Source organism: Syngnathus typhle, linkage group LG2 (genome assembly GCF_033458585.1).
Source record: "Syngnathus typhle isolate RoL2023-S1 ecotype Sweden linkage group LG2, RoL_Styp_1.0, whole genome shotgun sequence".
Taxonomy (NCBI): Eukaryota; Metazoa; Chordata; class Actinopteri; order Syngnathiformes; family Syngnathidae; genus Syngnathus; species Syngnathus typhle.
The window spans coordinates 5,629,311-5,656,898 of record NC_083739.1 but is presented as its reverse complement, the minus strand read 5'-3'; the positions used below and the strand labels follow the sequence as shown (position 1 = coordinate 5,656,898).

General features: G+C 42.6%; 2 protein-coding genes and 1 long non-coding RNA gene across 4 annotated transcripts; 2 read left to right on the top strand and 1 right to left on the bottom strand.

Moving 5' to 3' along the window:
- On the top strand, positions 1 to 6,015 carry LOC133150052 (epithelial cell-transforming sequence 2 oncogene-like). Its single transcript, XM_061272344.1, has 21 exons — positions 1 to 169; positions 360 to 472; positions 540 to 702; positions 1,023 to 1,275; positions 1,346 to 1,526; positions 1,689 to 1,806; positions 1,883 to 2,048; positions 2,151 to 2,279; positions 2,348 to 2,440; positions 2,517 to 2,726; positions 2,790 to 2,893; positions 2,980 to 3,090; positions 3,154 to 3,240; positions 3,350 to 3,459; positions 3,525 to 3,672; positions 4,024 to 4,097; positions 4,184 to 4,340; positions 4,417 to 4,482; positions 4,558 to 4,646; positions 4,966 to 5,138; positions 5,212 to 6,015. Exons 1-21 carry the CDS (start codon positions 92 to 94, stop codon positions 5,340 to 5,342), a joined length of 2,754 nt encoding a protein of 917 aa, XP_061128328.1. The 5' UTR covers positions 1 to 91; the 3' UTR covers positions 5,343 to 6,015.
- filip1l (filamin A interacting protein 1-like) lies at positions 5,740 to 27,588 on the bottom strand. 2 transcript variants are annotated; one of them, XM_061272302.1, is made up of 6 exons: positions 27,336 to 27,588; positions 19,101 to 19,357; positions 18,861 to 19,034; positions 18,106 to 18,284; positions 8,139 to 10,815; positions 5,740 to 6,303 (listed from the first exon to the last, which is right to left on the bottom strand). In XM_061272302.1, exons 2-6 carry the CDS (start codon positions 19,347 to 19,349, stop codon positions 6,088 to 6,090), a joined length of 3,495 nt encoding a protein of 1,164 aa, XP_061128286.1. In that variant the 5' UTR covers positions 19,350 to 19,357; positions 27,336 to 27,588; the 3' UTR covers positions 5,740 to 6,087. The 2 variants fall into 2 exon arrangements, with proteins under 2 accessions (XP_061128286.1, XP_061128287.1); XM_061272303.1 differs by lacking the exons at positions 18,106 to 18,284; positions 18,861 to 19,034; positions 19,101 to 19,357; positions 27,336 to 27,588 and adding an exon at positions 12,058 to 12,216.
- LOC133150061 (uncharacterized) lies at positions 19,269 to 25,903 on the top strand. The gene is made up of 3 exons (XR_009713730.1): positions 19,269 to 19,400; positions 20,040 to 20,089; positions 25,729 to 25,903. It is a non-coding gene; the product is annotated as an uncharacterized LOC133150061 (long non-coding RNA).

Genomic DNA, 27,588 nt, shown 5'->3' with positions numbered 1-27,588 from the left:
GCGACACATGACTTGCTTATGCTGATGATATTTCTAATTGTTTGCCAGGTAAGGATCCCACGTGGCTTTTTTTTTTTTAAAGACAGCATCCATGGAGAAGAGGAAGCTGAACTCAAGCACTCGCTTCAGCTGTTGGACTCCGTTGAGCAACCATACGGAGAACATGCAGGTTAGACGCAGAACACCAAAAAAATAAGCTTCACTGTTACATTAACAATTAATAGACTGTGATCCAATGGACGCAAATGCTAGAATCGCCATGAACTTCTTTTTTATTTTTAATTATTTAAATTGACCAAAAAGCAGTTATAGTAACCCATCTCATGATCTGGGTCATCTTCGTGCTTGTTCCCCAACAGTTATTTGAAGAGCGGATCAACCTAGTGGTGCACTGGTTTGAACTATGGACTGACCGACAAAGGAAGCACATGCTGCATTCTGTGCTCACAGGATGCACCAAGCCTCAGCTCAGGTAAAGCCGTCTTTCTCCTCCTGTAAAATGCACACAACAGAACATTCTCCACTGATCACCCGAGCAGGTACTGCAGAGATCTGCTGACCGAAACGCTTCCAACGACTCGAGTGGACTTCACAGCGGTGTTGCCCCGCTTCCTGTCACTTTACATCATGTCCTTCCTGTCTCCTTTGGACCTCTGCTCCGTCTCCCAAGTCAGCTGGCATTGGAGAGTTCTGTCTGAACAGGTGGGGAAAGCCAAAAGCACTATGATTATTTTCTTGGGGGGTAAATAAAAACAAATACATTAAAAAATACATAAATACATATTTTTATTATGGATGAGTGGAGATGTTAAAAAAAAATCCAGTAGAAATTGGAAAATACCCAAAAGTCAATTATCTGGCCTGGCACCAAGCATATTCGAGGGGGGGGGGGGCAGTTTCCCGTGACCTCGTAGCCCTAACCGGCCTCCATCTATCTCTGTCAGTGGTCAAAAGATGAATTATTTATAACGTGTAAGTTTATAACATGTGAGTTTAATCATTGTGGCTCAAATAAACCCCAGGACTGCCTCTGGGCGGGGCGCTGCGTACGACAAGGTTGGTTTCTTCCCTACGTACCTGGAGAAAAGGAATATGGCGCTTGGAAAAACTACTTCATCTCCTGCATCAGCACACTGGACAGGCTGACTCCTCTTGAGGCAGCACAACCGTACTGGACACTCAGCCAACATTATGATAGCGAGGAAGAAGAAGAGGAGAGACTGAAAGAGAGAATAATCAGGAAGTTGACCAGAGCAAAGATTGACGAGGAGAAGAGTGAGTGAAAGCAGTCAAGTAAAAACAAAAAAAATTGCAAATGTAGCTATTGGGATTTTTTTCCCTGCAGGACTAGCACTGAGAACCAGAAAAATCTGGAGCAGCAGCACAAAATTGGGAGAATCCGGAAGCGGTGGCATCCAGAGCCAAGCAACCAACCTTGGGACACTTTTCAAGATTCCAGGTCCTCCTGACTTGAGTCTGAGCACAAGCCTGAGCTCGGAGAGGAACGTGGGGCTCAGTTCCAGCAAGTCAAAAATTGAGTTAATCACAATATACAATTTAAATGACTCATTTGTGATTGAGTTCCTGGAAATTTATTTTTTAAATATGTTTTAGTCATCCAATTGAAACATTCCTCAATATTGTAACCGTTCATAAGCCGAGCTGCTGTTTGAAATTTTCCCGAGCAGAGCGAGTGGGCCACTGTCCAAATACGTCTCCAGAGCTGCACCACTCCAAGCCTCCAACATCTCCCGCCATTCTGCGGACAACTTGCTGTTGCTCTCCAATAAAATCCCCGCTTATGAGGTAACCCAGCAACTTCAAGAAGACAAAAACATGCTGGATGAAAACACTTCAGCAGTCAACATCATTTTCCATGTAGCTGGTCCTGAGCGGCGCCAAAGCGGACGTGCTCGTGGTCCTCTATGACCATCGAGGGACCTTCTCGGCATTATTGTCCCAGTTGGAGGGGGCTGTTTCCGGGCGCACGTTCAAAAGGCTCGGCCTGTTAGCACCCGGAGGAACAGAACAAGTCCAAGTCTTTCACGGTGAGGAATAACAATTTGCATTTCAAAATCTATTTCATGATGTTGTTCAATTCTAACGGTACCACGATGAGCTTCTTTCGTCAATATCTTTTTTTCTTGCAGATAGATGCTTATCAGACAGAAGCATACTCACCCCGGCACATCGAGATTTCTGGGAAAAATTGTCCACCCTGGTGGTCCCTGCTGAGCAAGGCGTTGGGATTGACATTTTCTCGCCATGCGCAGCATCAAGTGGGTCGTCTCCCGTTCTCGCTGTGACTCAGGAGCAACTCTGCGGCGTAACATCTCGTCTCTTTCAGCCTCAGGTGTGGCGCTCATGCAGAAGCTGGCCGCTCTCACGGGTCTGAAGGTTTCGGCACCGATGGGTCTCGCCACTGGAAGTTTTCAAAATAGTGAGTGTGCCAGTCTCACAGTACCATCAAGTTTCCATTCCAGAAGAACAAAACCAAGTTTGTTACCCATCTTTAGTCCTTAGCGATTGGTCTGATGGCAGTATCGGTGCCGTCGGGTTCTCCGACCCGCAACCGGGAGGCCCGGCGCTGCGTTACATCACCGAGCCGGTCCTGCTGGGCTGGTGCAGGCAGGCCCAATGGATGGAGGAAGCTCTGGTGGAGATGAGAAACTCTCTGGAGTTCCAACTTCAGCGGGTTGGCCTTCAAGCCCGAGGCAGAGCTCTGGGTGGGTGTCCAACTTCTCGTAGACTTGCAGGAACCCGTCTTGTAACTTCCCGTGACTCCACAGGTCATTCTCTGTGGGAAAGCGTCCATCTTGAGGATCTGTGTTTGTCCGAAGATCTGACTGTGGCGCTCACTGAGGGACTCACTGTTCTCGGCAAACAGGCGGAGGTAACTAGAGGGCTTGCTGATCTTTAGTTCCAAGATCACAAGACTAGCAGGGGGATGACAAATCTTTACGGGTCTTGCATCTTCAGACCAGACCATTTGAGTTTCTCGCTGCCTTCCTGACAAAATGGAGTGATGAGGATGAGACGAGAGAAGAAAACCAATTGTCCAATGTCTCTGTGATGTCGGGACTTCCTGAGGTGCGACGTGCCGCGTTTGTTGAGATCGGCCACATCTATTACTCGCCTCGCCTCGTCTTGCAGACGCAGCTGGACTGGAGAGGCGTCATTGTCCGAGAGCTGCAACACAGCGAAGCTCTCTACATCAGCAGACTGAGCGCTATTGTGAAGGTCTGTCCTCTTAACAAATACAAATTGCAGATATCGTATCCATAAAAATACTAACGAGTGATTTTTACTTGGTAATTTGCATTCTTGGTTACCTGCCTCCGTGTTAAAGGCATACCAAGAACCTCTCACGGCAGCCCTCAACTCCAAAAGGGCCATTCTCAGCCTTCCCGAATTGCTTATCGTCCTGAGCCCCGTTGCCGAAATTCTGGACCTCAACAGGTGCGCACCAGCCACACTTTTTCTCTCTGTGAACATTTCCCAGAAGTCTTCTCGTTGGTCCCAAGGGAGTTCAAGGCAGATCTGGATGTCAGACTGCAGCAGTGGGGAGCCGAGCAATGTGTCGGCGACGTGTGCTTGAAACTGTGCGCACGCCTCAGAGTGTACACCAACTATCTCAACAACTACATAACTGCTCTTGGTACCATCGACAAGGTAACGACCCTACCGATCGGATACAAGACCTATAGAACATATTTTACACTGGACTGTCATATTAACAAGTAATGGGAAAATGAAGCCTCAAAATTGCTTCGTGAACCAGTTGTTGTTTTTATTGGCTCCTCTAGATGGCGATGTTGGCAAGATAGCGTGCTTCATCTTGAAGCTTTACTTTCCCGTCATTAATATTAGCTCAGTGGGATAACCGGAATATTAGAAACAACTCAGTGTGATGCCATGTCTTTTTTTCCCCCATAAAAATACAAAAGGTTATGTTTCCATCTTGTTTGTGGTTACCATTGCAACAGTTATATCAATTTAGAATCGCTTATGTATGCCTGTCAGTGCCGGGATACAAAGCCAGCATTTCGCGCTTTTCTCCAGAGAACCGACAGAACTCTCACGACCCACATGCTGAGGTAATCTCGTCCACGCTCGTGCTCTGTTGAACTGCATCTCGCATGTGGACGTGGGTTTGTGTTGATGTTTGAGCTTGCTCCTCAAGTTTACAGGAGCTGCTGCTGTGTCCGGTGTGGAGAATCCAAGAGTACACAACGCTGCTGCAGGCGCTGACTTTACACACGCATGCTAGTCATCCTGATCACACGCAAGTCTCCTCTGCCCTCGACACCTTGCAACGATACACGCAGTTAATCCAAAAGGTAGAACGTCAAACACACACAGTGGATATCTTTGCCATAAAAAAAGAAAAAATGAAAGACAATTGTCTCGTTGCAGATAAAGCGGAACTGTGAAAGAGACCGGCTGTTGGAGAAAACCCAACAAATGATCCAAGGCTGTCCGGTAGAACTACTTTGACTTTTCTTTACAATTTTTACTCAAGCAGGTGTGAAAGTATTTGTGTGTGTCTGCCCGCAGAGTCTCAGGGCGGCAAACCGGCAGCTGATAACCAATCAAGATGCTGCCTTGCTACACAGCCCGCATGACCACATACCCGAGTCGATCAGGTGGCCATTTCATAAATAAATCCAAATTGTTTGCATTGCTCCTCAGATAACGATAATTCACTTTTTGAGAATGATTTCTAATGAAGCTTCAAAATTGCTTCGTGAACCAGTTGTTGTTTTCTTTGGCTCCTCAAGATGACACTCTCTGTGTTCACACTGACTTGCCAACATTGCCAGCTACAGGAGCCAAAGAAAACAACAACTGGTTCACGAAGCAATTTTGAAGCTTCACCAAGCTAGTATGTAGGATGGAGGAATAAATCTTGTCAAGTATCAATGCTACTCTTGCAGATGATTTTGAGTTACACTGTTTGTTTAGGCTCTACGAGCACGTGGGGGACATCAGCCTCTTCCTGTTCACTGATGTTCTGATGTTGACCCGGAGGCAAAAGCAACATACACCTTTCACAGTAGAGCACAAGAGCACGCACATATTTCTGGCCTCCGTGGCGCTCGCCAGTCTGACTGTGAGGAAGATGACACACTTGCGCTGTAAGTTGCCACGCACAAACACAAATTTCGCTGCTGCTGCTTTCCTTTGCTCAATTGCTTGATATTCCCCCAGACGTGAAGCACGCCTTCATGTTGGAGGCTCCGTCTCGCTCGTGGATTTGCGCCACAGAGCGAGGCCAGGAGATGGATCATTTCCTGTGTGTGCTGAGCAGTGCCTTGCAGACATCTCTGAGGTCCACGTGATCGGAGCTGCAGCCACACGAGGACAGAAGGAGGTTTGGGTTGGGCTTTAATTGTCCGAAAATCTCACGTAAAATGTTTCGCATGCATCATGATTACTCTTTAATTGCATAACATTACAGTGAAGGTTTCATTTCCAGCCGCTATATTTTTTTCCACATTAGGTATGTTACAGCAAAAAAACTGAATATTTTTTCTCTAAATTCTATACACAGCAACTCATAATGACAATTGTATTAGAAATTGTATTACAAATTAAAATGTAGTAAACTTTGCTGAATGTTTTCCATTTTAGAATAATGCTGCAGCAAAATGTGAGCTCAAGGGAGTGCAGCTGTATTTTATCCTTTATCATTTCTGATGCAGAATTTGTGATCAAGATCAATTTCAGACGTACATGTTGCGGTATAAAAGATCTTTATTGAACCAAGAGGGGGCGAAAACAAACATCTTTAGAAGTGTGACGCGGTTACATTTCAGCATTGGTTTATCACATTTAGTACAACATTATTATGGCCACTTCCCATAAAAAAAAAAAGTTATTCTCCAGTCTTTTTTAAATTCGTTTTTGTTTTTCAAACTGATAAAAAATAAATACAGTACAAATAAGCAACATTTATCAAGTAGCCTTCCTATTCATTACGATTCACCTGGGTTGCAGTGACGCTGAAATAAAGTAGCTATTTTATACTAGGTGACTCTCTCTACCTCTCCTTGTCATTTTCTATTCTTTATTCCTAACATGTGACTAAAGTCTGCGGTTGGCGAGGTTTGGGTTGTTGTTGGTTCTGTGCGTGGCTGCAGACGTAAGCACAGCCTGAACTTTGCCACTGTTTAAAGGTGTGTGGAGAGATTGGCTCCGAATCTGCAGCGCCCCGTTGCCGCTTGTCCCCTTTACAGACGTGAAGCCCTTTGGTTTTGGGATTCTTGTCGGTCCCGGGCGTCGGAATGATTCTTGAGGTATCTGGAGGAGCACAGAGAGAAAACCAAAAGCGATTTGAAGTTTGTATACCACGAAATAGCTCAAGAGACGGGACAGTTGCAAAATCAAAGTCACCACTAGGTGGAGCCAAACACGTTTCATAAATTCTACAAAAGTCTTCCCTTGCAGATGTTGCAGAGACGTGCGTGCAGTTACGCATTTTGGGAATGACTAGTTGTCTGAAAATGGGCAAACATGTTGATCACTTTGTCCAAGTCATCTAAGGGCCATGTTTAATTTTGTTTATATCGTAAAAGACAATAAGGACTAAGTAGTTTGTGTTTATAGTAGATTTTCAAAATACTAATACTAGTAAATTTGATTGAACTAAACGAATGAACGTTTTCACCAGTCACACCACTGGAAAGAATTAATGTTACGTTTTAGTGAATTAAGACTTTCAAGCAAAGTTTGACCGTTTGGTTATTTAGTATTTAAGGTGAGGTGGTGATCATTTGCTTCTAAAAGTCAGTATTTATTATATCTTTTGCTAAAACGTTAATAGACAAGCCTAACAAAATGCTGAGTGGGCAATGGGCATTGCGTCTTAATTTTGACCTGCAAGCTGAGTCCGACGTTCATTCATCTTCTGTGACCTTTCATGAAGTTTATTCTTATATCGTGAGGTGAAGTAAAAGTTGCAGACAGCAGAATATGTGTCAATACATGATTCTATTTTCTTCTTTGGCATATCGTCGCTGCAGCAGGAGCTCAGCTTCCTCTCGCTGTTCCCATAGCAACCAAACAAAAGCTTTGTTTTGGTGTTTGCGCAGGAGGGCGCTGACATTCACAGCGTTTGCATGCCCATTTGCGTGAGATGTTTTATGTTTAGAGAAAGCCCCTAGACCAACATTATCATACATTTATCTCCCCTGCTGGTCACCACGCTTGCTGTCATCTGTTCTGGAAATTCAGGAAGTTTCAGTGCAGCTGTTGGGGAAGGTTTGCGCGATGAATCCAAAGTGGATCGCAGACAGCAGAACCCAGCTGCTCCGGTCTCTCAGGCTACGCACTAATGAAGAGCATCTTGTTGAGCATGCAAGCATGCATCATGTCTTCCTGCCCGGACCTACTGAGGATCCAGTTTCTTTAGCTGTGATGCTTTTTTAAAAATTATTATTTTACTTTATTTTACATTTTGAGCTCCAGGGCTGTAACGGTTGCATGAAATGAATGAGAATTCGATATTTTGAGAAACATCTCAAATTGAATCAAATCTAGTTGCTTTGATTCCAAATCCATTTTGATGGTGTCGAAAGGCAACTTAAAAAATGTCCGTCGGTCATAATACTGGACCAAAAATGTTTTTTTTTTTTTTTTTTTAATTCTGTCTTTCATAGCTCAGAAGTTTGAACACTCATTGACATTAAAAATGTGAGTACAAAAAGTTATAAAATTATTGATAAAAATGTGAGTTTGTTTGCATCCCAACAATGGAAAAAAAAATTGACCATACATGCAAATCAACTTAAAGAACAACCTCTTTTGTTTTTGACGACACATGCTGCATTCGGTGAAGAAATGAGGCGGGTGAACATGGATGACAAACTCCAACAACTTTAATTCTCAGAAACAAACTCAGACGTGCGAGAGGACAAAAAAAAATGTACATCAGTGTCAACACGGGACGTGCACTCGGTTTAGTCCAACGAATCAAACCCAACCGAGCAAAGCAACCACAAACAAAGCCACAGTTCTAAGTCAGCGAACTCTGAGTCAAGGAAATGGATCAGGAGCAGGGTCGGGGGGGTTTGTATCGAACCTCTGAAGGGATGGTCGAGGGGGTGTCATATGGGTCAGTCGTAAACGTTACTTACTGTAATCTGCGATGGGCGTTGGCTTTGGGTGGCGGTGGGCTTAATCATGATGCTACTGGTGATTTTGCTCTTGCTTTTGGGTGTTGCCACGCCGCCGTTAGCGATCCTCTGTTCCTGCGCTGCTGCTGAGTTGAAGGCCCCCCCTAAGTGAATGTGGATTTTGTTGTCCTCTGTAGTGATGATATTTGACCCAGAACTGTTGGACCTCTGCACCTGCCAGCCGTTTTGGCGTTCGGGGGTCACACGGAAGACGGCGTGCCCTCCGGCGACCTCCGCTGGCTCGGAGGAGACGTTGCGGTCGGGGGTGGTTGTTGTGACGGAAACGATTTGGATAGGAGATACGGCTCTCTCGGGGGTGGTTGAGCTGGAAGAATCGGGGCTCAGGGTTCTGGAGTATGTTGCCATGGTGAGAGGAGAGAGCATCCTATCTGGAGAATGCGATATTGGAGAACCTCTTGGTGAAATGGCGGCGTTCTGGATGATGGTGATTCTTTGTTTGGGCGGGGCTCCGCTTGTGGGGATGATGGCGGTGCTGGTGAAGGACGGCGTGTTCTCCGCATTGGGGCTGGTAATCTCCAGCGTCGCCATGTTGTTTCCGTGCTCTGGAGTCACTTTGATTTGAAGCGGCTGGCCGGGATTGTGGGTCAGTACCACGTCTCCAGCCTGGACGTGGTTGCCATTGGGCCGAGCTCGAAATTTGCTATTCAGCTCATTGGAGACTCTTCTCATACTGTTATTGAGGTTATTGATATTATTCACGAGGGAGGGGCCACGTTTGTAAACCTCATTGTCCTCAGAGTCACCCTCGCCGCACAGCTTCCCGTTAAGCACCGCACGCTCCAACAGAACCGCCGTTGAAAGGTCATCAGGGTCGGTCTGGACCTCTTTGGTGGCGAGGTGCAGATCGGAAAAACGCCTTCCGTTCATGCCCGGGCGCAAACTTTTACTAAATCTACGATATCGTTCCAGTTCCCGCGTGAGGGTCTCCATCTCCCTGGCCAGTTCTTTGTTTCGGATCTCCTGTTGGGTGAGCTTCCTTCGCAGAGAGGCCTGGTCGGTTTTCATGTGGCATATGGACTCCTCTTGTCCCATGTACTCGTGGATCTTCTCTTTGAGAGCTGCGACCTCCTGTGTCAAATGGCTCGACCTCGCCTCTTCTTCCTTCAAACGTTTGAACAAAACGTGTTCTTGGTTGCAATCGTTCTTCTCGGCCAGCTGGTATGTGGAAAGTTCTTTTCTGGACATTTCCAGCTCTTTCATCAAAGCCTGGGCCTTCTCCTGCTCGTTTGTGAATTTCTTCTCCAAGGATTCTAGCTCGTCTGTTTTCAAAACCTCGCTATCTCCGACGCGAATGTCTTTGAGTTTGCGTCGAAGGCGCTCAACCTCCTGGGTCAAGTCTTTGACTTTGTTGTCTTCTTGTTGGAAACGGTTGGCCAAGGGTGTTTTCACCTGCTCCTCTTTGACTTTGCTCCTCAGGTAGTCTCGTTCTATCGTCTCGAGTGATTGCAGCCGTTTTTTCATCAGATTGATTTTGGACTCCAAATCCATGTTCTTCTCCTCCTGGTCCCTTAGTTTGCCTTTGAGGTCATCCCGTTCCCTCTTGGCCTCGCACATCTTCTGCTCCAGCTCAGCCTTGGACCTCAAAGCTTTCTTGCTCTCCTCGATGAGCTTTTCCGTGACCGTTGTGACCTTCTCCTGTTCGGCCTGAAGTTTGCCAGAACTGTTTTGCACTTTGTTCTCCATCTGCTTGAGCTTCTCCGCCATGGTCTTCCTCTCATCAACCAACATGACCGTCAGCGTCTTCAACTTGGTGAGATCCTCCTTCAGCGTCAACTCTGTCTTTTCCAGCTGACCTTCAGCACATTCCAGGTCTTTAACTTGAGCTTTCAATGCTTCCAGTTCACCAGAGAGCGTCTTGGACACGGTCTTTTCCCTCTCGAGGTTTCGTTTCAGCGAGTTGCATTCCTCTTTGCTCTCGCTAAACGCACCCTCGAGTTTTTCCAAGTCCATAATTCTCTGATTCAGTTTGTCCACTTCGGCCTTCAAACTGTAACTTTGACTGGCTTCTTTTTCCAGTTTCTTGTTGAGATCTCTGCAGTGGTCCTCCATCCGAATCAGTTCCTCGTCCTTCCCTTCCATCTCGAGCACTCTCTTCCGCAGCTCTTCTAGTTCGGACATTAAGCCGGAGTTTCCGCATTCACCTCGGCTCATTTTGTCCCTCATCTCCTGAAGTTCCTCCTCGGCTCTTCGCAGGGTCTTATTGGTGTCCTCCAGTTCGTCAAGCTGTCTGCTTAGCGTGGACAACTTGTGACGCAGCTGCCGGTTCTGCGCATCCTCGCTCGTCAACTTGGCCATCACGGTTTCCTGCTCCTGATGGTGTCGACCGATGCAGTCACGTAACTCCGCCTCCAGGCGACACACCTTCTGCTCTTCTTCTCGGAGGTTGGCGTTGGCTAAGCTCAACTCCTCCTGAACCTGCGAAGCAGTTGTGCTCAACTGTTGGACTTTGGCCGTCTGTTGATTTAGCTGCTCGTTGAGACGCTGCTGTTCGTCCACCACCATCAACGCAAAGGACTTGACCTTTGTCAGTTCTTCTTTCAGGGTCGTGACCTTTTTGTTGTTCTCTTGGTCTTTTCGTTCTTGGTAGGCCCTTTCCTGATCAATTAACAGCTTCAACCTGAAAAAGAGGAAGTCAGGAAGATTTACTCTAAGATAAAGTTGTGTTCCCATTAAGCGGTATTGTTCATCACCGTTCTGGAACGATTTTTACCGCGACATGTTTTGCCGAGGATGATAAGTAAGACAACAGTAAAACAAAAGTTGAAAAAAAAAATATCTCCAAAATGTTCATCATTATCCCAAATAGATGGTGACTGATTATGTTTTGAGTCTAGATTTTAAGTGCCGTGTGGTGCGAGGTGGCTAGGTTAGACGTTAGTTGCAGATTGATTTAGTTATTTTAATTTTTCTACAGGAATTTTTCTCAGTTTGAAAAAAATATATAAATATATATATATATATATATATATATATATATATATATATATATATATATATATATATATATATATATATATATATATATATATATATATATATATATATATATATATATATATATATATATATATATATATATAGTATTTTAGTATATTTTTAGGATTTTTTTTCTTTTTTAGTATTTTGTGCGACTTCAAGTGTTTCCTGGCCCCACTGCATGTTTTGTATCCTATTCTTTTAAGTGGTAATTTTCAATCCAGATATTATTTTTGCTTTGTACCATGTCAAAATGGTGTTCACATTTTTTTTCACATGCATTTCAAAAGAAGCTGATTGGATGTAGCATTGTTGCATTTGATTTGGTGACAGTTTAAAAGAGCTCAACTTTGAAGTAAAAGTAACACATATTCATCCATTTACAATTCATCCATATAGAGGCACATTAGGATTATTACTATATATCACTATTATTAAAACAATCACACCTTTGGACTATTTATTGTCAAATGAAAATAACATACATGTTTTGTGAGTGCGTGAGAAAGCTGAGAACATGGAAAATCTGAAAATTAAATGTTTTAATGAAGCGTCAAACTCCAATTCATCATTACTTTAAGTTTTGTTATACAGAGATTTACTGAATTCAGTGGGATGAATCTGAGTTTACAGAGTTTAAAACTAATATAGAGTGCACATTTTTTTCCATTTTGAAAACAAACCACCTTGTTTTACAGTGTAGAAAAGTAAGTTGAGATCAGATGCGTGTCACCATCCAAATCATCCCGCAAGAAAAAAACTTTCTTGACCTAATGTCAAGTCCAATTCACATAAACCGGCCTTAATCACAGAGACGTCTGTGATCCATTTGCCACCGAATGAAGATCTGCCAAAGTTTCTCGATCAAGTCAAGCGAGCCTACCTGCAGCAAAGCTTCTCCCGGTGTCACTGCCATGAGTTATTTTGCCGTGCATCGCGCGCCGCGCTCTCTGAGTCGCATCGCATTCCGACAGCCAGAGCAAACAAAAAAGGATGTGCTCTGCTCCCTGTGACATCATCAGCATGTCCTTATATGGAGCTTTGTGTTGCACGCACTCACAAGAAGAGAGTTTTCTTGCGTGTGTGCGTGCATGTGGACATCACGGGACATTTTCGTGCTTTTTTAGCAATGGTGGGCTGTAACCAAATACTTGGCCACTGTATTCAAGTTTTTTATAGCTGTACTTTACTTTAGTATACTGTATGTCTGATGACATTAACCACAATGATGAGGAGAAGCAAGATATTCCCCATCCTTGGATTGACTGAACAGATTATTATTTTTTTTAATTATCATTCATTTAGCAATTTTTTTAGTGAAAAGCTCATCTCGATAGGTGTGTCAACTCACATGCACGTGCATGTTGCTTATTATGAGATGGGCAGATGAGCCTTATTATCTGATGTGCATGTCATGTCATGTAATCAAAGCCATTATTTCTCCAAGGTTGCTCTTTAATTTCATTTTCCTGCTTTTTTTGGGCTAAATTATAAAGACTTCTTCCAACAAGGCCATTCCAAAGTTAAGAAGACATACGCTGCCAATGCACCTGCATATTGAGTGACGTGTGCGGTCCTGTTATGGACAGGTAGGAATCAATTTTGCACCTTCAGACAGAAGGGCGGAGCTCGGCATGCACACAGTCTGTAATTTACACACCCATGGCCCCTTTTCACTGAAGGAAACTTTGGAGGAACTTAATGCCGCACCCTGCAAAAAATAAATTGCTAGCAACATCTCTAGTTTTTAAAAAAGGGAAGACAATTTGCAATTTTAGCATTAACACATAAAGTTGATGCACAATTTGTATTCGGGGCCAAATATATTTACATCGCTGGCCAAATTTGGCCCGCGGTCCACAGATTGACTCCCATTACTGGCATTTTACATCTAAATCTACATCTAAATTAAACTGTCCCATTCCGGATCTAATGTGTAATTTTTACTTTTAGCATTTCTAAAATGTTGAGTATTATCAAATCTTATTTATGACATTAACTTTATTGCGAGTAAATTGAATGACTTCCTTCAAGGTTTATACTAATACCAGCACTCTCTCAAATCAGAATAAAATTTACTCTGCATAATTCCCAAACATGCTAACTTCTACTTGCTTTGACAAGAAAATCAAGATGCGGCAGTTTTTATACACGGGCCGTCTACAAAAATAGATCCCTCACTGTTTATGCGGATTTGGTGGCTTTTAGGTCTGGGATGGATTCAGCGCCACTTATACTCATGAGGACTGCAGTTTTTGCCAAGAGCAATAAATTCTTGCCTCGCAGCGCCGCAGAGGAGTTGCCAGTTAGGTTGAATTCAAAAGATATGCTTGTCCAATTTGACTCCAAGTTTGTTCCCGTTCTGCTGCTGGCCACTTAATAACTTTGCTGGGAGCTAAAAAGAGAAGAAATTGTTTTCCACTGCCGTGTCCAAGTCTTGCAGGAGCTTGACTAGCTCTTGAGCTCTTCTGTAATCATTGCTCAGCCGCTCTATTAGTGGCTGGCCTCCAAGATGTGATTTCTAGTCTTAAAAGTTGCTTTAAAAAGTCATGACTTGTTCTCCAATCATACAAATAAGAACATTGCTGATGACTTTCCAAATAGATTCATAGACTATTTTATTTTATTTTCATTCATGCTGACAAAATGTAAAATTAAATTAAATTAAATTAAATTAAATTAAATTAAATTAAATTAAATTAAATTAAATTAAATTAAATTAAATTAAATTAAATTAAATTAAATTAAATTAAATTAAATTAAATTAAATTAAATTAAATTAAATTAAATTAAAAGAATAATAAAATAAAATAAAGTGCGGCTCAGTGCCCTAAAATTTCTAGATCAGTTTCACTGACCTTTTGGACACGGAGAGCTACTTCTAGTTTGCTTCTGATTAAGGTGAAAGCCCAAGTTTCTGAAATAGCAAATTTACTCCAATGATGTTTTATTAATAATTCTAACAATCTGTGTGATGGCAATGATCGTGTTCATGATTTCTCTCAATCACTTAGAAACATGTCAAGTTTCAACACTTTATTTCTATAAATGTCTGCAAATGTTTTGCATTTCCAAATGTTTCTTAACTCACCATTGCTAATTTCGAACGGTGCAATTATTAGAACAAGCCTTTGGGAGACTCGGCAGGGGTGAGGTGGATCGTGACCTAGTGCCCGTAGGGAACATGTTGGTCATCCCTGCTATCGATCCTTCTGCCTGTAACATAACTGTTGACGTGAAATATTAGGCTAGCCGTCCTGCAATTTACGACGCAGGAATTTACAGACAGATTCATGATACACCGTGAGTGTGTGTCGTGCATGTCACGGTGACATTATTGCCCGGAGCACTTAAAGGCGGCGAGACAAATTGCCTTCCCTCACTCATGGTCACATCATCAACCGAGTGATGTGTGACATCATCGTATCAGCACCCAAAGGTGTCATTGCCTTCAACTGAACTTTATTCAGCCCTTTTTAATTTTCCGCAAATAACAGAATGCATCTCCCCGCCACAGGATTGTGGATGATGTCACGAAGAACAGACATGACTGGTCACACTTGGGTGACTGAGCACAACAGTTGGCCCACATCTGGCGCCAGTCCACGCCGCAGAGGCACTTGGACTTTTTCCTCCACTTCCCTACTATCTTTTATTTGCAGACAAATATTTACTTCATCAGAGTAGAAGCTTAATTTGGGCTCAAAATGAGGAAAATGTCATTAGATGTCACGCGTGGCTTCTTCAAACATGAGCTCATGAGTTCTTTGTTTGGAAAAAGAGTGTTCTTCTGGAATGAGCTCATGCTATACTTACATTAAATTAGAGAGCGAGATGGAAGCACAGATTTTAGCCTCTCGCCTTTGCTCCAAATCCAAACCACACATGAAGTGCCTCTGACTAAACTTTACAAGAACTCTGCTGAGGTCTCGGAGGGGCCGATCCGAGCGTGTGACCAAATTGTGACCCAAAAACCACCTTCCGGGACTTTGGATTCTTTGCAAAGGGCCTGGTGGCTTGCTAACATTGATACTTTACACTGCTCGGCTCCTTCCAAGACTCCTGAAATCAGATCTGGTCCCTGAAGCCTATTTCATGGGACCCCCTTTTGCTACCGTGTGTTTGCTTAATGGAAGCAAAAAGCAAGGAACATTCTCAGCCCCCTCAGAGTTGCTCTTTCTACTGTTCCATGTCTATCAGTAAGAAAAACACATGCTGTCACACACCGTCGAACTTTCCTGTAAGTGGCTCTCTGACCCAAGCATGATGTCATCGCTAATGTTGTGTCACTTTCATTCAAACAAGACCTCCACAGAGACTCCATTAAGTCTTGTCTCGCCCTGCACATAAGCTCCAAGCTATTTGCTCCCGGCCGGGCCTTTGTCACTTTTGAAAAAAGGTGAACACTAAAATCTCAGGAACTGCATGGCTTGGCTACTTTGAGCTACTTGGAGCCACATGAAGTACGGCTCTGATAATTACGATAAAGTGTTGGTAAAGAGCAGACGTTCACCAACGTGCGAGCTTTGGAACAGTTGCCTCCAATGGAATTTTGGAGCCTTGTTCCTTTGGTCACATCCACTTTACAAGTGGCTTGCTGCTTAAATCCTAATTATAATAATAAATGAATTTAAAAAAAAACTATAAATAGAAATAACTATGAATAAGAATAAAAAAAAGTCATAATAAAATAGTAATTAAATAAATAAAAATAAATGCAATTACAAATTGCTAAATTACTATAAATAAGAATAAGAAAATCTGAATAAAATAGTAAATAAATAAAAAAAGAACGAAATAAAAAAATACAATTATAAATTGCTAAATGGTTACCTTGACAAAATTACAGCGACAAATTGCAAAGCATTTGCCGCGGGCTATACTGAATCTTTTCACTCTTTTTCAACATACATTTTGACTTATTACCGTCCTTTTCAACAAGTAGTCTTTCTCCACAAGAGTGATGTTTGCTTTGAGGGGGCCTGCTGACATATTTGGAGATGAGGTACAATGTGCGTTTGGCATCTCGGGTCAAACGTGTCGGATTCACGGTATGAGGGCATGCTCACAAAACGTCTGCCAGTAAGCCATAATCGGCAACTCGGGAAATTACTTTTTTTCCCTTCCATACAAGGAAATGTTTGGTTCAAAGCATCTCCACTTCCAGACTTGATTTCCTCTCGTCATTTCTCACAAAGCTGGAATGTGTTGCGTAGGCCAGGCTGAAAATACAGGTGTGGAGCTCTTCAGGAAATACACGAGAAAACAATTTTGACAGCATCTTAACGTTCCAAAGGTGCCGACGGGTTCTGCTCATGCGTGCAGCGCAACATCTGCTTGACAACATCGACAAACATGCCGTCATCTGGACACAACAATTCTGCACCAACTCAATGCTCCTCAGACACTGCCTCGTGTGGTATAACGTGGTACTACATGTGGATTGTGTAACTCTAAATTTGCATTTACTCCACTGTCAAAACTAAGTGCAAAAGATGAACCGCAACCTCGCGGTTGATTCCTGCAACGTAAGAGTTCACGACGATCGTACGGGAACACTGCTCATTTCCAATCCCCAAATCCCACATTGTAAACATAAAACGCAGTCTTGCGTTTCAAAGCAAGCAGAGGGCAAATCTGGATAATAAGCACCTCGGTGATGATGAGGTCATCGCCCGAGAATGTTCTCGACCTGTTGATGTCATCACCGGCGCTATAGTTAAGCCGGCCAGATGGCTTCGAGATAAATGGCAAGCCCTGTATAGCAAATAAAGAGGCGGAGGGACGTCGTGCTGTGTCATGTTTGCAGCTACTGTTCGTGTCTATCAACCGCAGCCTTATTTTACTTTCATATAATTTTGAGAATTATCATATAATCCCTCACAGTCAACAAATCGTGGGTTTGAATCTAATCTTGTGTCAAGTTTGCACACGCTTCGTTTTCTCGAGTACTTTGGCTTCCTCTCACATTCTAAAATCATAACTTCATTCGAGACTAAATTTCATCATCAATTGTGTGTGATTGTGACCGGTTGTGTATTCAATGTGGTTGCACTGTAATTTTTTAACGCTACTTTAAAAGGCGCCACATTGTGCATTTTTTTTATTCCTGGTTTTAAAACAGTTCCCGAGTTTCTACATAGAAAGTCACACTCTAGTTGAACTCACTCGGTTTTGGGGGGGGTCTCGGCTGTCTGATGCAAAAGCAGATTTTGTTTTCCAACTATTTTTCAAAACAGCAACAAATCTTTTTCGAAGCATTTCTGGAGGGCCTAATTGTGACGTCCCCCAATCAGCAAAATTCAGATACCGTTTAATTTGAAAAGTGAAATTTTCATCATCTGTAAAAGCAAATATACCGTTACTTAATCCAACACAACATTCAGTGCAAAACCTCAAGCCAAATGTTTGGGTTTTTTTTTTATAGAAAACAAAAGGATGCAGACAGCCATGAAATTGGCTTCCCGCCTTGAGTTCCCTCTAGAGAAACAAAGGTGGCTACTTGCCATCTTTGTAGCGTTTGTCTCCGAGCTGAGATCATGTTTTTAAGAGACATGTGTTGCTGGTTAGCACGCCGTTGTCATTCTGGCTCCCACACCCCTGCTGCTCCTGCATCAGTCGGCATGCCATGAGGTCATCACTCAATAACAGACCCTCAATCAATCAAAGCCTACATTTACGCACATCCGCGATCACACAGATGTCAAACACAAGGCCCGGGGGCCAGAGCTGGCCCACCATGCAATTTTATGTGGGCCCCAAAAGCTTGCGACAACTTGACTTCTCTTTTGGGGTTCGAAGTGGCGGCGCCTCCAGTAAATTTCCATGAGAAGCCTAATTAATTAGTTTTTTAGCTATACTTTGATTTTCAAACTCCTGATATGGTCGACGCCATCAGAATGAAGAGTTTGAAGAAGCTCTATGTACTGACCTCTCACGCTCCTGCTCCAGCAGGTTGGTGAACTCGTCGCTCTTCTTCATAAAGTCACCATGGTTGCGCTTCTCGTCGGCCATTTTGTGCAGGGCCTGCTTGTGGGCCTGCTCCACCATCAGCAGCTGCTCCAGCATGCGACGGTACGTCTCCCTCTGCTTCTCCACCAGATTGTCCAGCTGTGAGACAGGAGCAAGACACTTGGTCATGGACTTTTGTTGATAAATTAGCAAGGGCCAGGTGCTAGCTAAACTTGTAATGTAACGGAGTATCAATACTTCACTAAAGGAGCCATGTCATACTAAATTAATTCTATTTTATAGCTTTAAGCCATGTTCAAATGGTGATTCCTCACCAAATAAACACGCCCAAAGTGGTGTTTTCCTTCTTTTGGAGCATTTCTTTTAGTTAGCATGAACTTGTTGAAGTATATGGTAATGAGACAGCCGAGCTAATTTATGCTAGCTAACATTCTGCATGACCTAACATTAAATTCTTTTAACTACAATAGACCATTGAAGTGTGCGAGAATGAAAAAAATTAAATTAAAATAATAAAAATTGTAATTGCTCACTCTACTTTTACTGTGAATATAAAAGTGCATTTTATATTAGGAAAGAAAATGACTTTTCATAGTTTAATGTCAGATCCTTTAAGACTTCAGCTCAAGGGATATTCTACAAGATGTCTTTTACTTCACTTCTACTTTTACCAGGCAGGGTATCGCTTTCAGATAATACAAGAATTGCCAATACCTCCATCATGGGCCGTTCATAGATGTCTTCCTGTAAGCCGTCGGCTTTGCCCTGGATGGCATCCCGCTGCAGAGCCTGCAGGACTTTAGGTGGCGTGACAAAGCCGTATTTGGCTTCCAGAAGGGCCATATCGATTTTTTCTGCCTTGAGCACAGTGATCACCTCATCTCTGGCCTGCCGAGGGCATAATGTAGGTTAGCGTTTATTATATATATCGTCTTTCTGGGCTTGTCTCCTGACCTGCAGCTCTCCTTCCAGCAAGCTCAACAGGAAGACCAGGTCATCACGCGAAAGGTCTCTGGTCTTCTCCTTGCGGCCCCCCTTTGCAGCGGCGCTGCCACTGTCCTTGGTGGTCTTGTGGTTCCGTTGGATAGTGCCAGTGTCATCGGGCTCCCGGTGGCGACTGCGGCGCTCCGGCCGTCCAGACACTTCCTCTCTGGCCAGCTTGACCTTGGTGACGTCCTCTAGGCTGCTGCTACGGGAACGCATGTTGTTTCCTTGAAAGGACCACGTTGGGACGTTACACAGCATCTCAAAAAGGTGAGTACGGAACACCTTTCACATTTTTGTAAATATTTGATTTTGTATTGCTGTCTTCAAAGTTATTATTAGCCTCACAGCAGAATTGAGTCCTTACTGCATTCCACAAAATGAACAAATGCTTCAAATCACAAACTAAATCCAGAACTTTCTTGGACCACCGAGCCGTAAACTGCTGCCCATCATTTGCAGCCAATGCCTTTTTTTTTATTATAAATAATCCTATGACTGATGTGTTTGGGGCCCAGAGTGGGATTGGGAAAGAAAATAGCAGCTTGAGCTAAAGATGATTTTGGGATAAGAAGAATCATCGTCTGGTTGGCTCTGATGTCCGTTGTGTGAGCGCGACGCTCAGGCACTCGCTGATTATGATGACAAATTGATAGAACAAGTAAATGAACTGTAACCACATCATTTATTAAAAAAAAAAAAAAAAAGGTTAGCTAAACACAAGAATGCCAGAAGCATTGCATCACCTTTTATACAGGCTTTTTTTTTTTTAATCTAAATTCAGCCCGCATGGGCCTCAAGGGATTAGAAAACCATTAGTAGGCAATCAATCATCCTAATTGCTAAAGTAAGAGATTTATTTCAATCGATGTTTCACAGAAAGTTATTTCATTCTTCTTGGATTTTCAGATGAATTGAACCTCACCACTGGCTGACGGATTGCGTTCTACAAACTGGAGGTGAGACGCCACATGATTGTGAGCTGAGGTAATCCCCCCCCCCCCCCCCCTTTGCCGCCGTCAGGGACACACTCCACTTCCACTCGGTTCGAATCCCGAGCCGCCAATAGAACGGGTTAGCGCAACAGATCCAAAGGTCGCAGACACGTACGACGGCTCGGCATGTGCGAGTATCACATATCTGCCAAAACTGTGAGGGGGAGCGCAAATATTTCACATAATTAAGAGCTGCAAAGGGTCACAGCGGGGACAAGGACGTTGATTCATGTTGAATTTGATGAATGGTTATGTCACTTGCTGTAAATGTGCACTTGGGGGAATTCCAGGCTATGGGCAAATACTTCTCAAAAATGCTACGGGCTTAATTTGTAGATCTAATTTCAATTATTGAACATTGTGTGATTTCATAGGAGGAAAATAATTATTATCAAATGTACCCAATGTTGAGGTCAATGAGTATGAATCTTAATTTTAGTAATTGTGACAATTTGAACTTAAAAACATAAATTAGTGACATTTATTGTAACAATTTTAACTGGCACAACAAAGTAAGCAAGTGGTTTGGTTCAAAATAATTTGCTGACTTGTTTTTACTTATATCTTTAACTTGGGCAGCCAATAAGAAAAAGAAAACAGTTCTCTAAAGTCTTTGTTCATGTTGTGAAATGTGGGAACGCCAATTTTCACACCTTGGCACGTTTTTTTCAATTACCCAGCTTCAAAAATGTCATCAACATTTATTACCTTGACATTTTCAGTGTACCCTACTATTTTTTTTTTTTTTTCAGTGAGAGCTCTTTAGGCAGTCATAACATTATCTGCGGCCAAAAGTCACTGGAAACAGTTGGCACTTTGGATGCTTTCTTTCCCGTGACCACTCAAGTTTCCGTGGCTGGCTAGCGGGTCAAAACGTAGAATCTATCCAAGACCCAGAAGCCTTACATATCCTCTCTTCAGACTACACGTTGGACGCATTGCAACGGCCACTTCATATATCAGAACATTAAAATGAAAAAAAAACACTCACTTTTCATTTGCCCATTAAAGACAGGAGGGTGAAAGGTGAGGAAGCAGGTGTGCCACAAAGAAAATAAAACCCCACGCATGGAGGACATATGCATGTAAACACACACACACGCATTACAGAGTACATTCCTGCAGCCTTACATCACACCCTGACGTGACTGCATGAGGGCAAGAGAATCGAGATCAAATGTAAGCAGAGAGAGAAGGGAGGAACAGATGGAGTGAGTGACCTTTTGCTGAGAAGGAGCAGGTCCACCACGAGTTTGCCTTCTCCACAAAAAGTTGACTCCAACCATTCACTTCAGGAGCAACATCCAGTATTTTGATCATGTTGCGTCTCTCAAGCTTTACCCGCAGTCACTCTTGACTTTTTTTTTTTTAACTCCAGCTAATAACATTGTAATAACACCACTGTCAGAGGAGCAAGCGTTTCCTCTGTGGTTTTAATCACGAAGCCAAAAAGGAGTGTCGTGTTTACAAACAGAGCAGATTGTTGTCGTAGCAACAGGTGGCACCCGGAGTTTAGGGTTCCGCGAGGTGAAATAAAAACCCTTTGAGACGCTTCCTGCCGGCATTAGCGAGCACATAAAAGATTTCATGAAGTTGCCCCCAGCGCGGGATGTGGGATCTCCAAAAACATGGCGTGTGGGCGGGGAAGATCTTCAGGTATTGTTGGGCAAGGTGGCCAAGGTTACAATGGAGCTATTTTAAATTGTAAAAAAAAAAAGACAAAAAATACTTTATGCTTACTTCTAGATGCATCTCAATTTGCTAAAATCAATGCATGATTTAACTTCAGCCAAAGTGGTAAGCACCTCACAGCGCCTTCTAGTGGTACAAAAATAAACTTCTGCCTGAGCGCAGTGTAGTTGATGATTTTTATTTCAATCTATTTGCATTTGATCTTGAAGAACTCTTTTATTTTTAGGCATTTAAGTGCAATTAATGTGCAATACAAATTGAGTTGTTTTTCTTGAGGCTTATCAAGTTCTGTTGCTTGGTTTGTAGTTCCGTATGTTGCCATGGAGCTTCTTTCTAATGATTTTACAACTGCTTCCAAAACCTGGAACGCAACCACATGAAAGTGCACCTTCAACCACCTCTGTGATGTCGAGGTTGCAAACAAACCCCAAAAGTTAACCCACTGAGACCAGATTTTTTTATTTATTTTTTTATTTTGATGGTGCCAGTCACACTGCATGAACAAACACCAATGAACGGAACATGACGCACAAGAAGTGAATCTCCTCCTTTCACTGTGCCATGTTTAGCCTCGAGGATTCTATTTGGGCCTCGGCGCATGTTCCAACACACAATTGCATTTATTACCCCGTATTGGTTTTCCACTCTTGGCGTAAGTTACAGGCTGCATACAGTTGCAGTGTAACCAGGTCTGTTTCGGGACAGGTGATTATGTCGGGTCGTAGTAATATTAGTGACGAGGTCGTTGGGTTCACACAGACTGTGACACTGCAGTTCTTTGCCTCTGCGTCAAAAGCAAAATGATGTTCACACATCAGTGAGTTCAGTATAGCTCAAGGTTGTTGTTTTTTTTCTTGCAGGCCACATTGCAGTGTAGTTATGGTTTCCCTCAGAACAGCGGCTGTAAAACCATAATTTATCGTTGATGGGTTGTTTTGAACTCATAAATCAGGAAAAATACTTTTGTTCCATGTATTTGTACGCGTAAGGCATTTGTTTGTATATAATCAGTATGAGCCTAAATGTTTTCAACATTCAGGAACTCAAGAAAGTCCTTATTAGCAGCTTTTACTTCTGTTAAAGCAGACCCACACAAATCAAGTGCGAGGAATGTAGATAATCGCAGCATCATGTACTTATCATGTAATTTACTCTACCAACCACTAGATGGTAGTATATCATCAGTTTGAGCCTGTGGATGGAGCATCATGTCTCAAATATACTTAAAGCGGAAGTCGAGTCAAACATTCTCTATGCAATAACATGTTGTATGAGTCTAAACATGATGTTTTGATTAATATTGCTTTTGTGGAATATGAAATAACCAGAAGAATCCCCCTGTTTTTATCCACTCAGTGGGCTGCCACTTGTCGAGTGAAAATGTCATCACAGTGCCAAAGGGCTCAGGTAGCGACTCACTTGTTATTTGGATTTGCTCGTGTGATGTTTTACAACAGCCGTATCAACAACAGTAATTATCACTTTATAACTACGATAATGGTTCGGTGTCAACAGCACATTTCCCAGCTTCATTGCTGCCAAACGTTAGAGGACCCTGTAGGCACAGACAGAGGCGGAGCTAGGATATTTTCCTTGGGGGGGGGACAATCTCAAATGGTCCCTAAAACACATTTGACAAACCCCCAAAATTCTTCCAAAAAATGCCGAAATATATATTTAATACTAGTATATGGTCCTTACAGGGGACAGATGAAAAAAAAAATCCTAAAAAAATCTGAAAATACCCAAAAGTCAATTAGCTAACCTGGCACCTATTATTAAACTCTGCCAGTGTGTAGAGAGGGACCTTAAGGACTCTTTGTGAGGATTAAACTCTACACATGCTCCTTTCTGGACTTTAACCCTCAATTGAAGTCTGAGGATAGATTAGGCAAGACATTTATGGGACGGTCAGCAATCTGCCACCTCGTCTGTTGCAAGTGTTTCCGTGCGACAACGTAGTCGAGCATCATGAGGATTACAAGGTCACGCCATCCTTGAGCCACTCGCCATGCTGTCACAAAGGCCTCAACAGTGAACGCAGTCCCCCGTGGCTCAGAGCCACCGTGTGTTGAAGGCTGCTCTCCAAGAATCAATGAAAGTAAACACGCGCAATGACTTGGTCTGGGATCAGATGACTCCTGAGGGAACTGTCTGGCATGTTTGCTGCTGAACAATACACTGCTGAGCAATAATGTCGCAAGACAATGAGCTGAAAGACTTCTCAAGTTGGACTGAGAACCTTCCGAAGGCATCGATGCACGCAATCTAAAATGCATCTGTCTTTTAACAACTGGAATTATAACATTTCTATTTCTAAAGCCTCAATCGAAGACAATTCAGTTTGAGAAGCAAATTATTCCACTCTCGGGAAAGTGTCAAACTCTATTTTGTGAAGCACATAATGAAGTAAACACACTTTCAGTGGGTGCCAGAAGTTAGCTTGCCCTTGTTTTGATTTTTGAATTTGAATTGTACACTTCCTTGCAAAGTTGAAAATCCCATTCAGGAATTCTAATGAGTAGAATCATTTCATCCATTCATCCTTTCAAGTGTTTCTTCTCACGAGGGTCACGGGCACGCTGGAGCCTATCCCGTCTGTCTTTGTATACCTTGAACTGGTTGCCAGACAAGGTACAATAAATTACAAATTAGATGGAGCATGTAAAAAAATAAAGTCTTAGTTGCCCCGTAGTCGATTCTGTTCTGTAACAGACACGCACGTAGCTTTGGTCTTCGTCAGGGGCGTCTCCATGACAACGTGCAACACAGCACCAGGCAACAATACTGGCCCAAAAAAAGAGGAGCCTTCGTGGCATGGCCGCCCCTAGGTGAATATTTACGGCCCCCCGCTGGCGTGGCGTTATCTAATCATGTTACATACGCTCGGAATCTGACGGGCAAAGTCGCATCCCTCCTGGGAATAGACGGCTGAAATAGCCACCAGATACGCCATGTTGATCTGGGTGAGGATTTTAGGTGAATATAAGCTGCAGAGGGAAGCGTTATGTGTGCAGCCTTGACAATTTGTGCCGCATCATGGAAAGTCTGAGGCCTTGTCAAACTCTCTGTAGTCATCACAAAGCACGAAATAGAAAATGAAGCAGAGAAGGCTCAGTAAAATAATGATCGGCACAATAATAGGCTAATAGGCACATATTCAGAAAAAGTTTACATGGTAGTTTCATTTCAAAGCTTTTCAAGATACATCTGACATTCACAATGACAATCATTGATTAGCAATGATTTTGGGGTTATCAAATTGATAAATACAATGACCATTCGTCAATTGATGCTTATTCTTTTACAATGCTAATGTTTTGTCCAAATTAATCATTTACAATTTTAAATTCTCCATTCATTCCCAATGGGAAATTCAAGATGAGATGTTCGAATTGTTCCCATTTGAAATTCGAAACATTTATTTCATTCAGTTGGAAAGATTTTTAGCCAAACGTTTTGGATTGATAATTTTTTTTCAACATAAGAGGACTATTCTGTAGAATCAGTACTTCTCTCTTTGCACGTTTTTTTGTTGTTTTTACGCAAGCATCTGGGTTTCCGTAGAAGTAGGGACTGAGTACTTTTTCCAACTATTTTTTGTTATTATTATTATTATTTTAATGTTTTATATTTATTTGTTATTTTTATTTTATTTTTTACTTTGGTTTTAATTTTATTTTATTTTATTTACAATTCAGTTGACTAAGAGATGAGTCTTATTATTGAAATAGCCCGGCTGAGTAATGTTTCTATAGTTCCATCCTGTAGCAGGCTACAGTGTGATGATGGTTGCTAACTTTATTGGACTTATTTGGACTGTCCGGACTGCAGGTCAAGCTCAGAGCAGAGCTAATGTTGGACCACGCTGCAGATTCTGCTCGAGTATAAATATAGTTCTCTTTTCCCAGAGGTCTGAGTGGAAGCTATTCTGTGAGTGAAACAAGATCCAGAGAGCCTCTAACAAGTCAGCGAGTGCTCCACACTTTGATTTGGACCGGTCGACCTCACCACCACCTCACAGCCCTGATACACAAGGCAAGAAATAATTCTAGAATCAGCACAAGTTTGTTATCATGGACCGACTAACCCGATTCTACACCAATTAGCACATTTCTTTCCGATTCTACGATTTATTCAATGGATTGTCCAATGACAGTTTTATAGAACCCAGAATAAAGAGGGTCCAGATTTTTATTCTTGCAAAACATCTTCCCTTGTTTCTGTATAATCAGCAGCTTCAAGTGCAACATAGTGACCATATGAGTCATTGATAAACCCAACGCAAAACCTCTTAACCAGGCCCTAATCCTCCCTCGGAGTAGAGGAGCCTAAAGTACTGACAGTCTGTGGCCCACTACTCCCAAACTATCACTCAGCAGCAAGGTGCATTTTTTCTCCACTGCTCTTAACACTTCAGACGTTATCTCTTAAGAGCATTTCCTGCAAAGCACTTTAGTCCGTCTTCATGCGAGCCTGCCACTCGACAACAATGTGTGACCTGGCCTCAATGTCTGCTCAGTAGACCAGAGAGAAAATATTTGTATTATATTATATTATATTATATTATATTATATTATATTATATTATATTATATTATATTATATTATATTATATTATATTATATTATATTATATTATAACATAACATAACATAACATAACATAACATAACATAACATAACATAACATAACATAACATAACATAACATAACATAACATAACATAACATTTTATGTCCAGGATGAAACTTGGGTGTGGTTCCCATGCTGAAAGTGAAAGAATCAATCTGAAGCAAGTAATTAGCTGCTTACTGTTGTGTCACAGTGGAAATTAAAAATTCGCCTCCTGCTTTCATATCAGAACAAGTAGCCAGCGTTCACACTTTGGGCTCTCGAGAGTTTTTATGTAAAGTGGCTGAATCAATCTGTTGCTGCAGATTAGTAGCACCAAAAGGCGTTGGCTTGCTGCCTTGCACTTAATTCAATCAATAGGTCTACCAAATATGGCCAACATGCTTAATTTCAACTTTCAGCATCATGGAATATTTTATTTAATTCTTGATTTGAGACTCTTATTACATTTTTGTTGTTTATGTTTAGATGTTCTTTAAAGAAGAGCAAAAAAAAAAAAATGCCAAAAAGGCAACATAAGGAGAAGGTTGTTTGGGTGCAAAGGAAATCAAAACCTGTCAACTGACCGCAATCATTTCAACCACAAACTTAACCTGTGATCCCCGTCACATCAACACATCATCAAAACGCAGCTGGTGATGGCAAACACCTTTGTAAAACTTTTTTGGGTGTGGTAAAGCGTGCACCCTAAAAGGTGCCTTTTAATTCTCATGTCAATTTGGATGTCACTGCATGACGGGACCAAATAGGTCAAAAACGCCTTAAATGTGTGTTGTTGTTTTTTTTGCTGATTAAGCCACTTCAGGTAATAATCCTCAGCAGTCCATTACTGAAGCATTTCTGCAATGCACGCTGATCCACCGCGCACACGCCCCTCCGCTCTTACCTCTCGTAGCTAAGCGACCAACCGCTAACCGCGCCGCTGTGATGCTGCAGAGCCGCCGGCCGTGCCTTCAGCCTGACGCCCGGGATGACGTGCCTATCCTTCGTGTTGATGTTCCCTCTCCGCCCAGCGTGAGAGTTACTTCTCCGCTCTGTCCTTGGCGGTCCCCTTGTACAATCCAGGTGGTCTGGAAAAAGATGGGCTGCTGCTGAATGTCTAAGTCTGGATGAGCACGATGCTGTCTGGGCATGGGTGT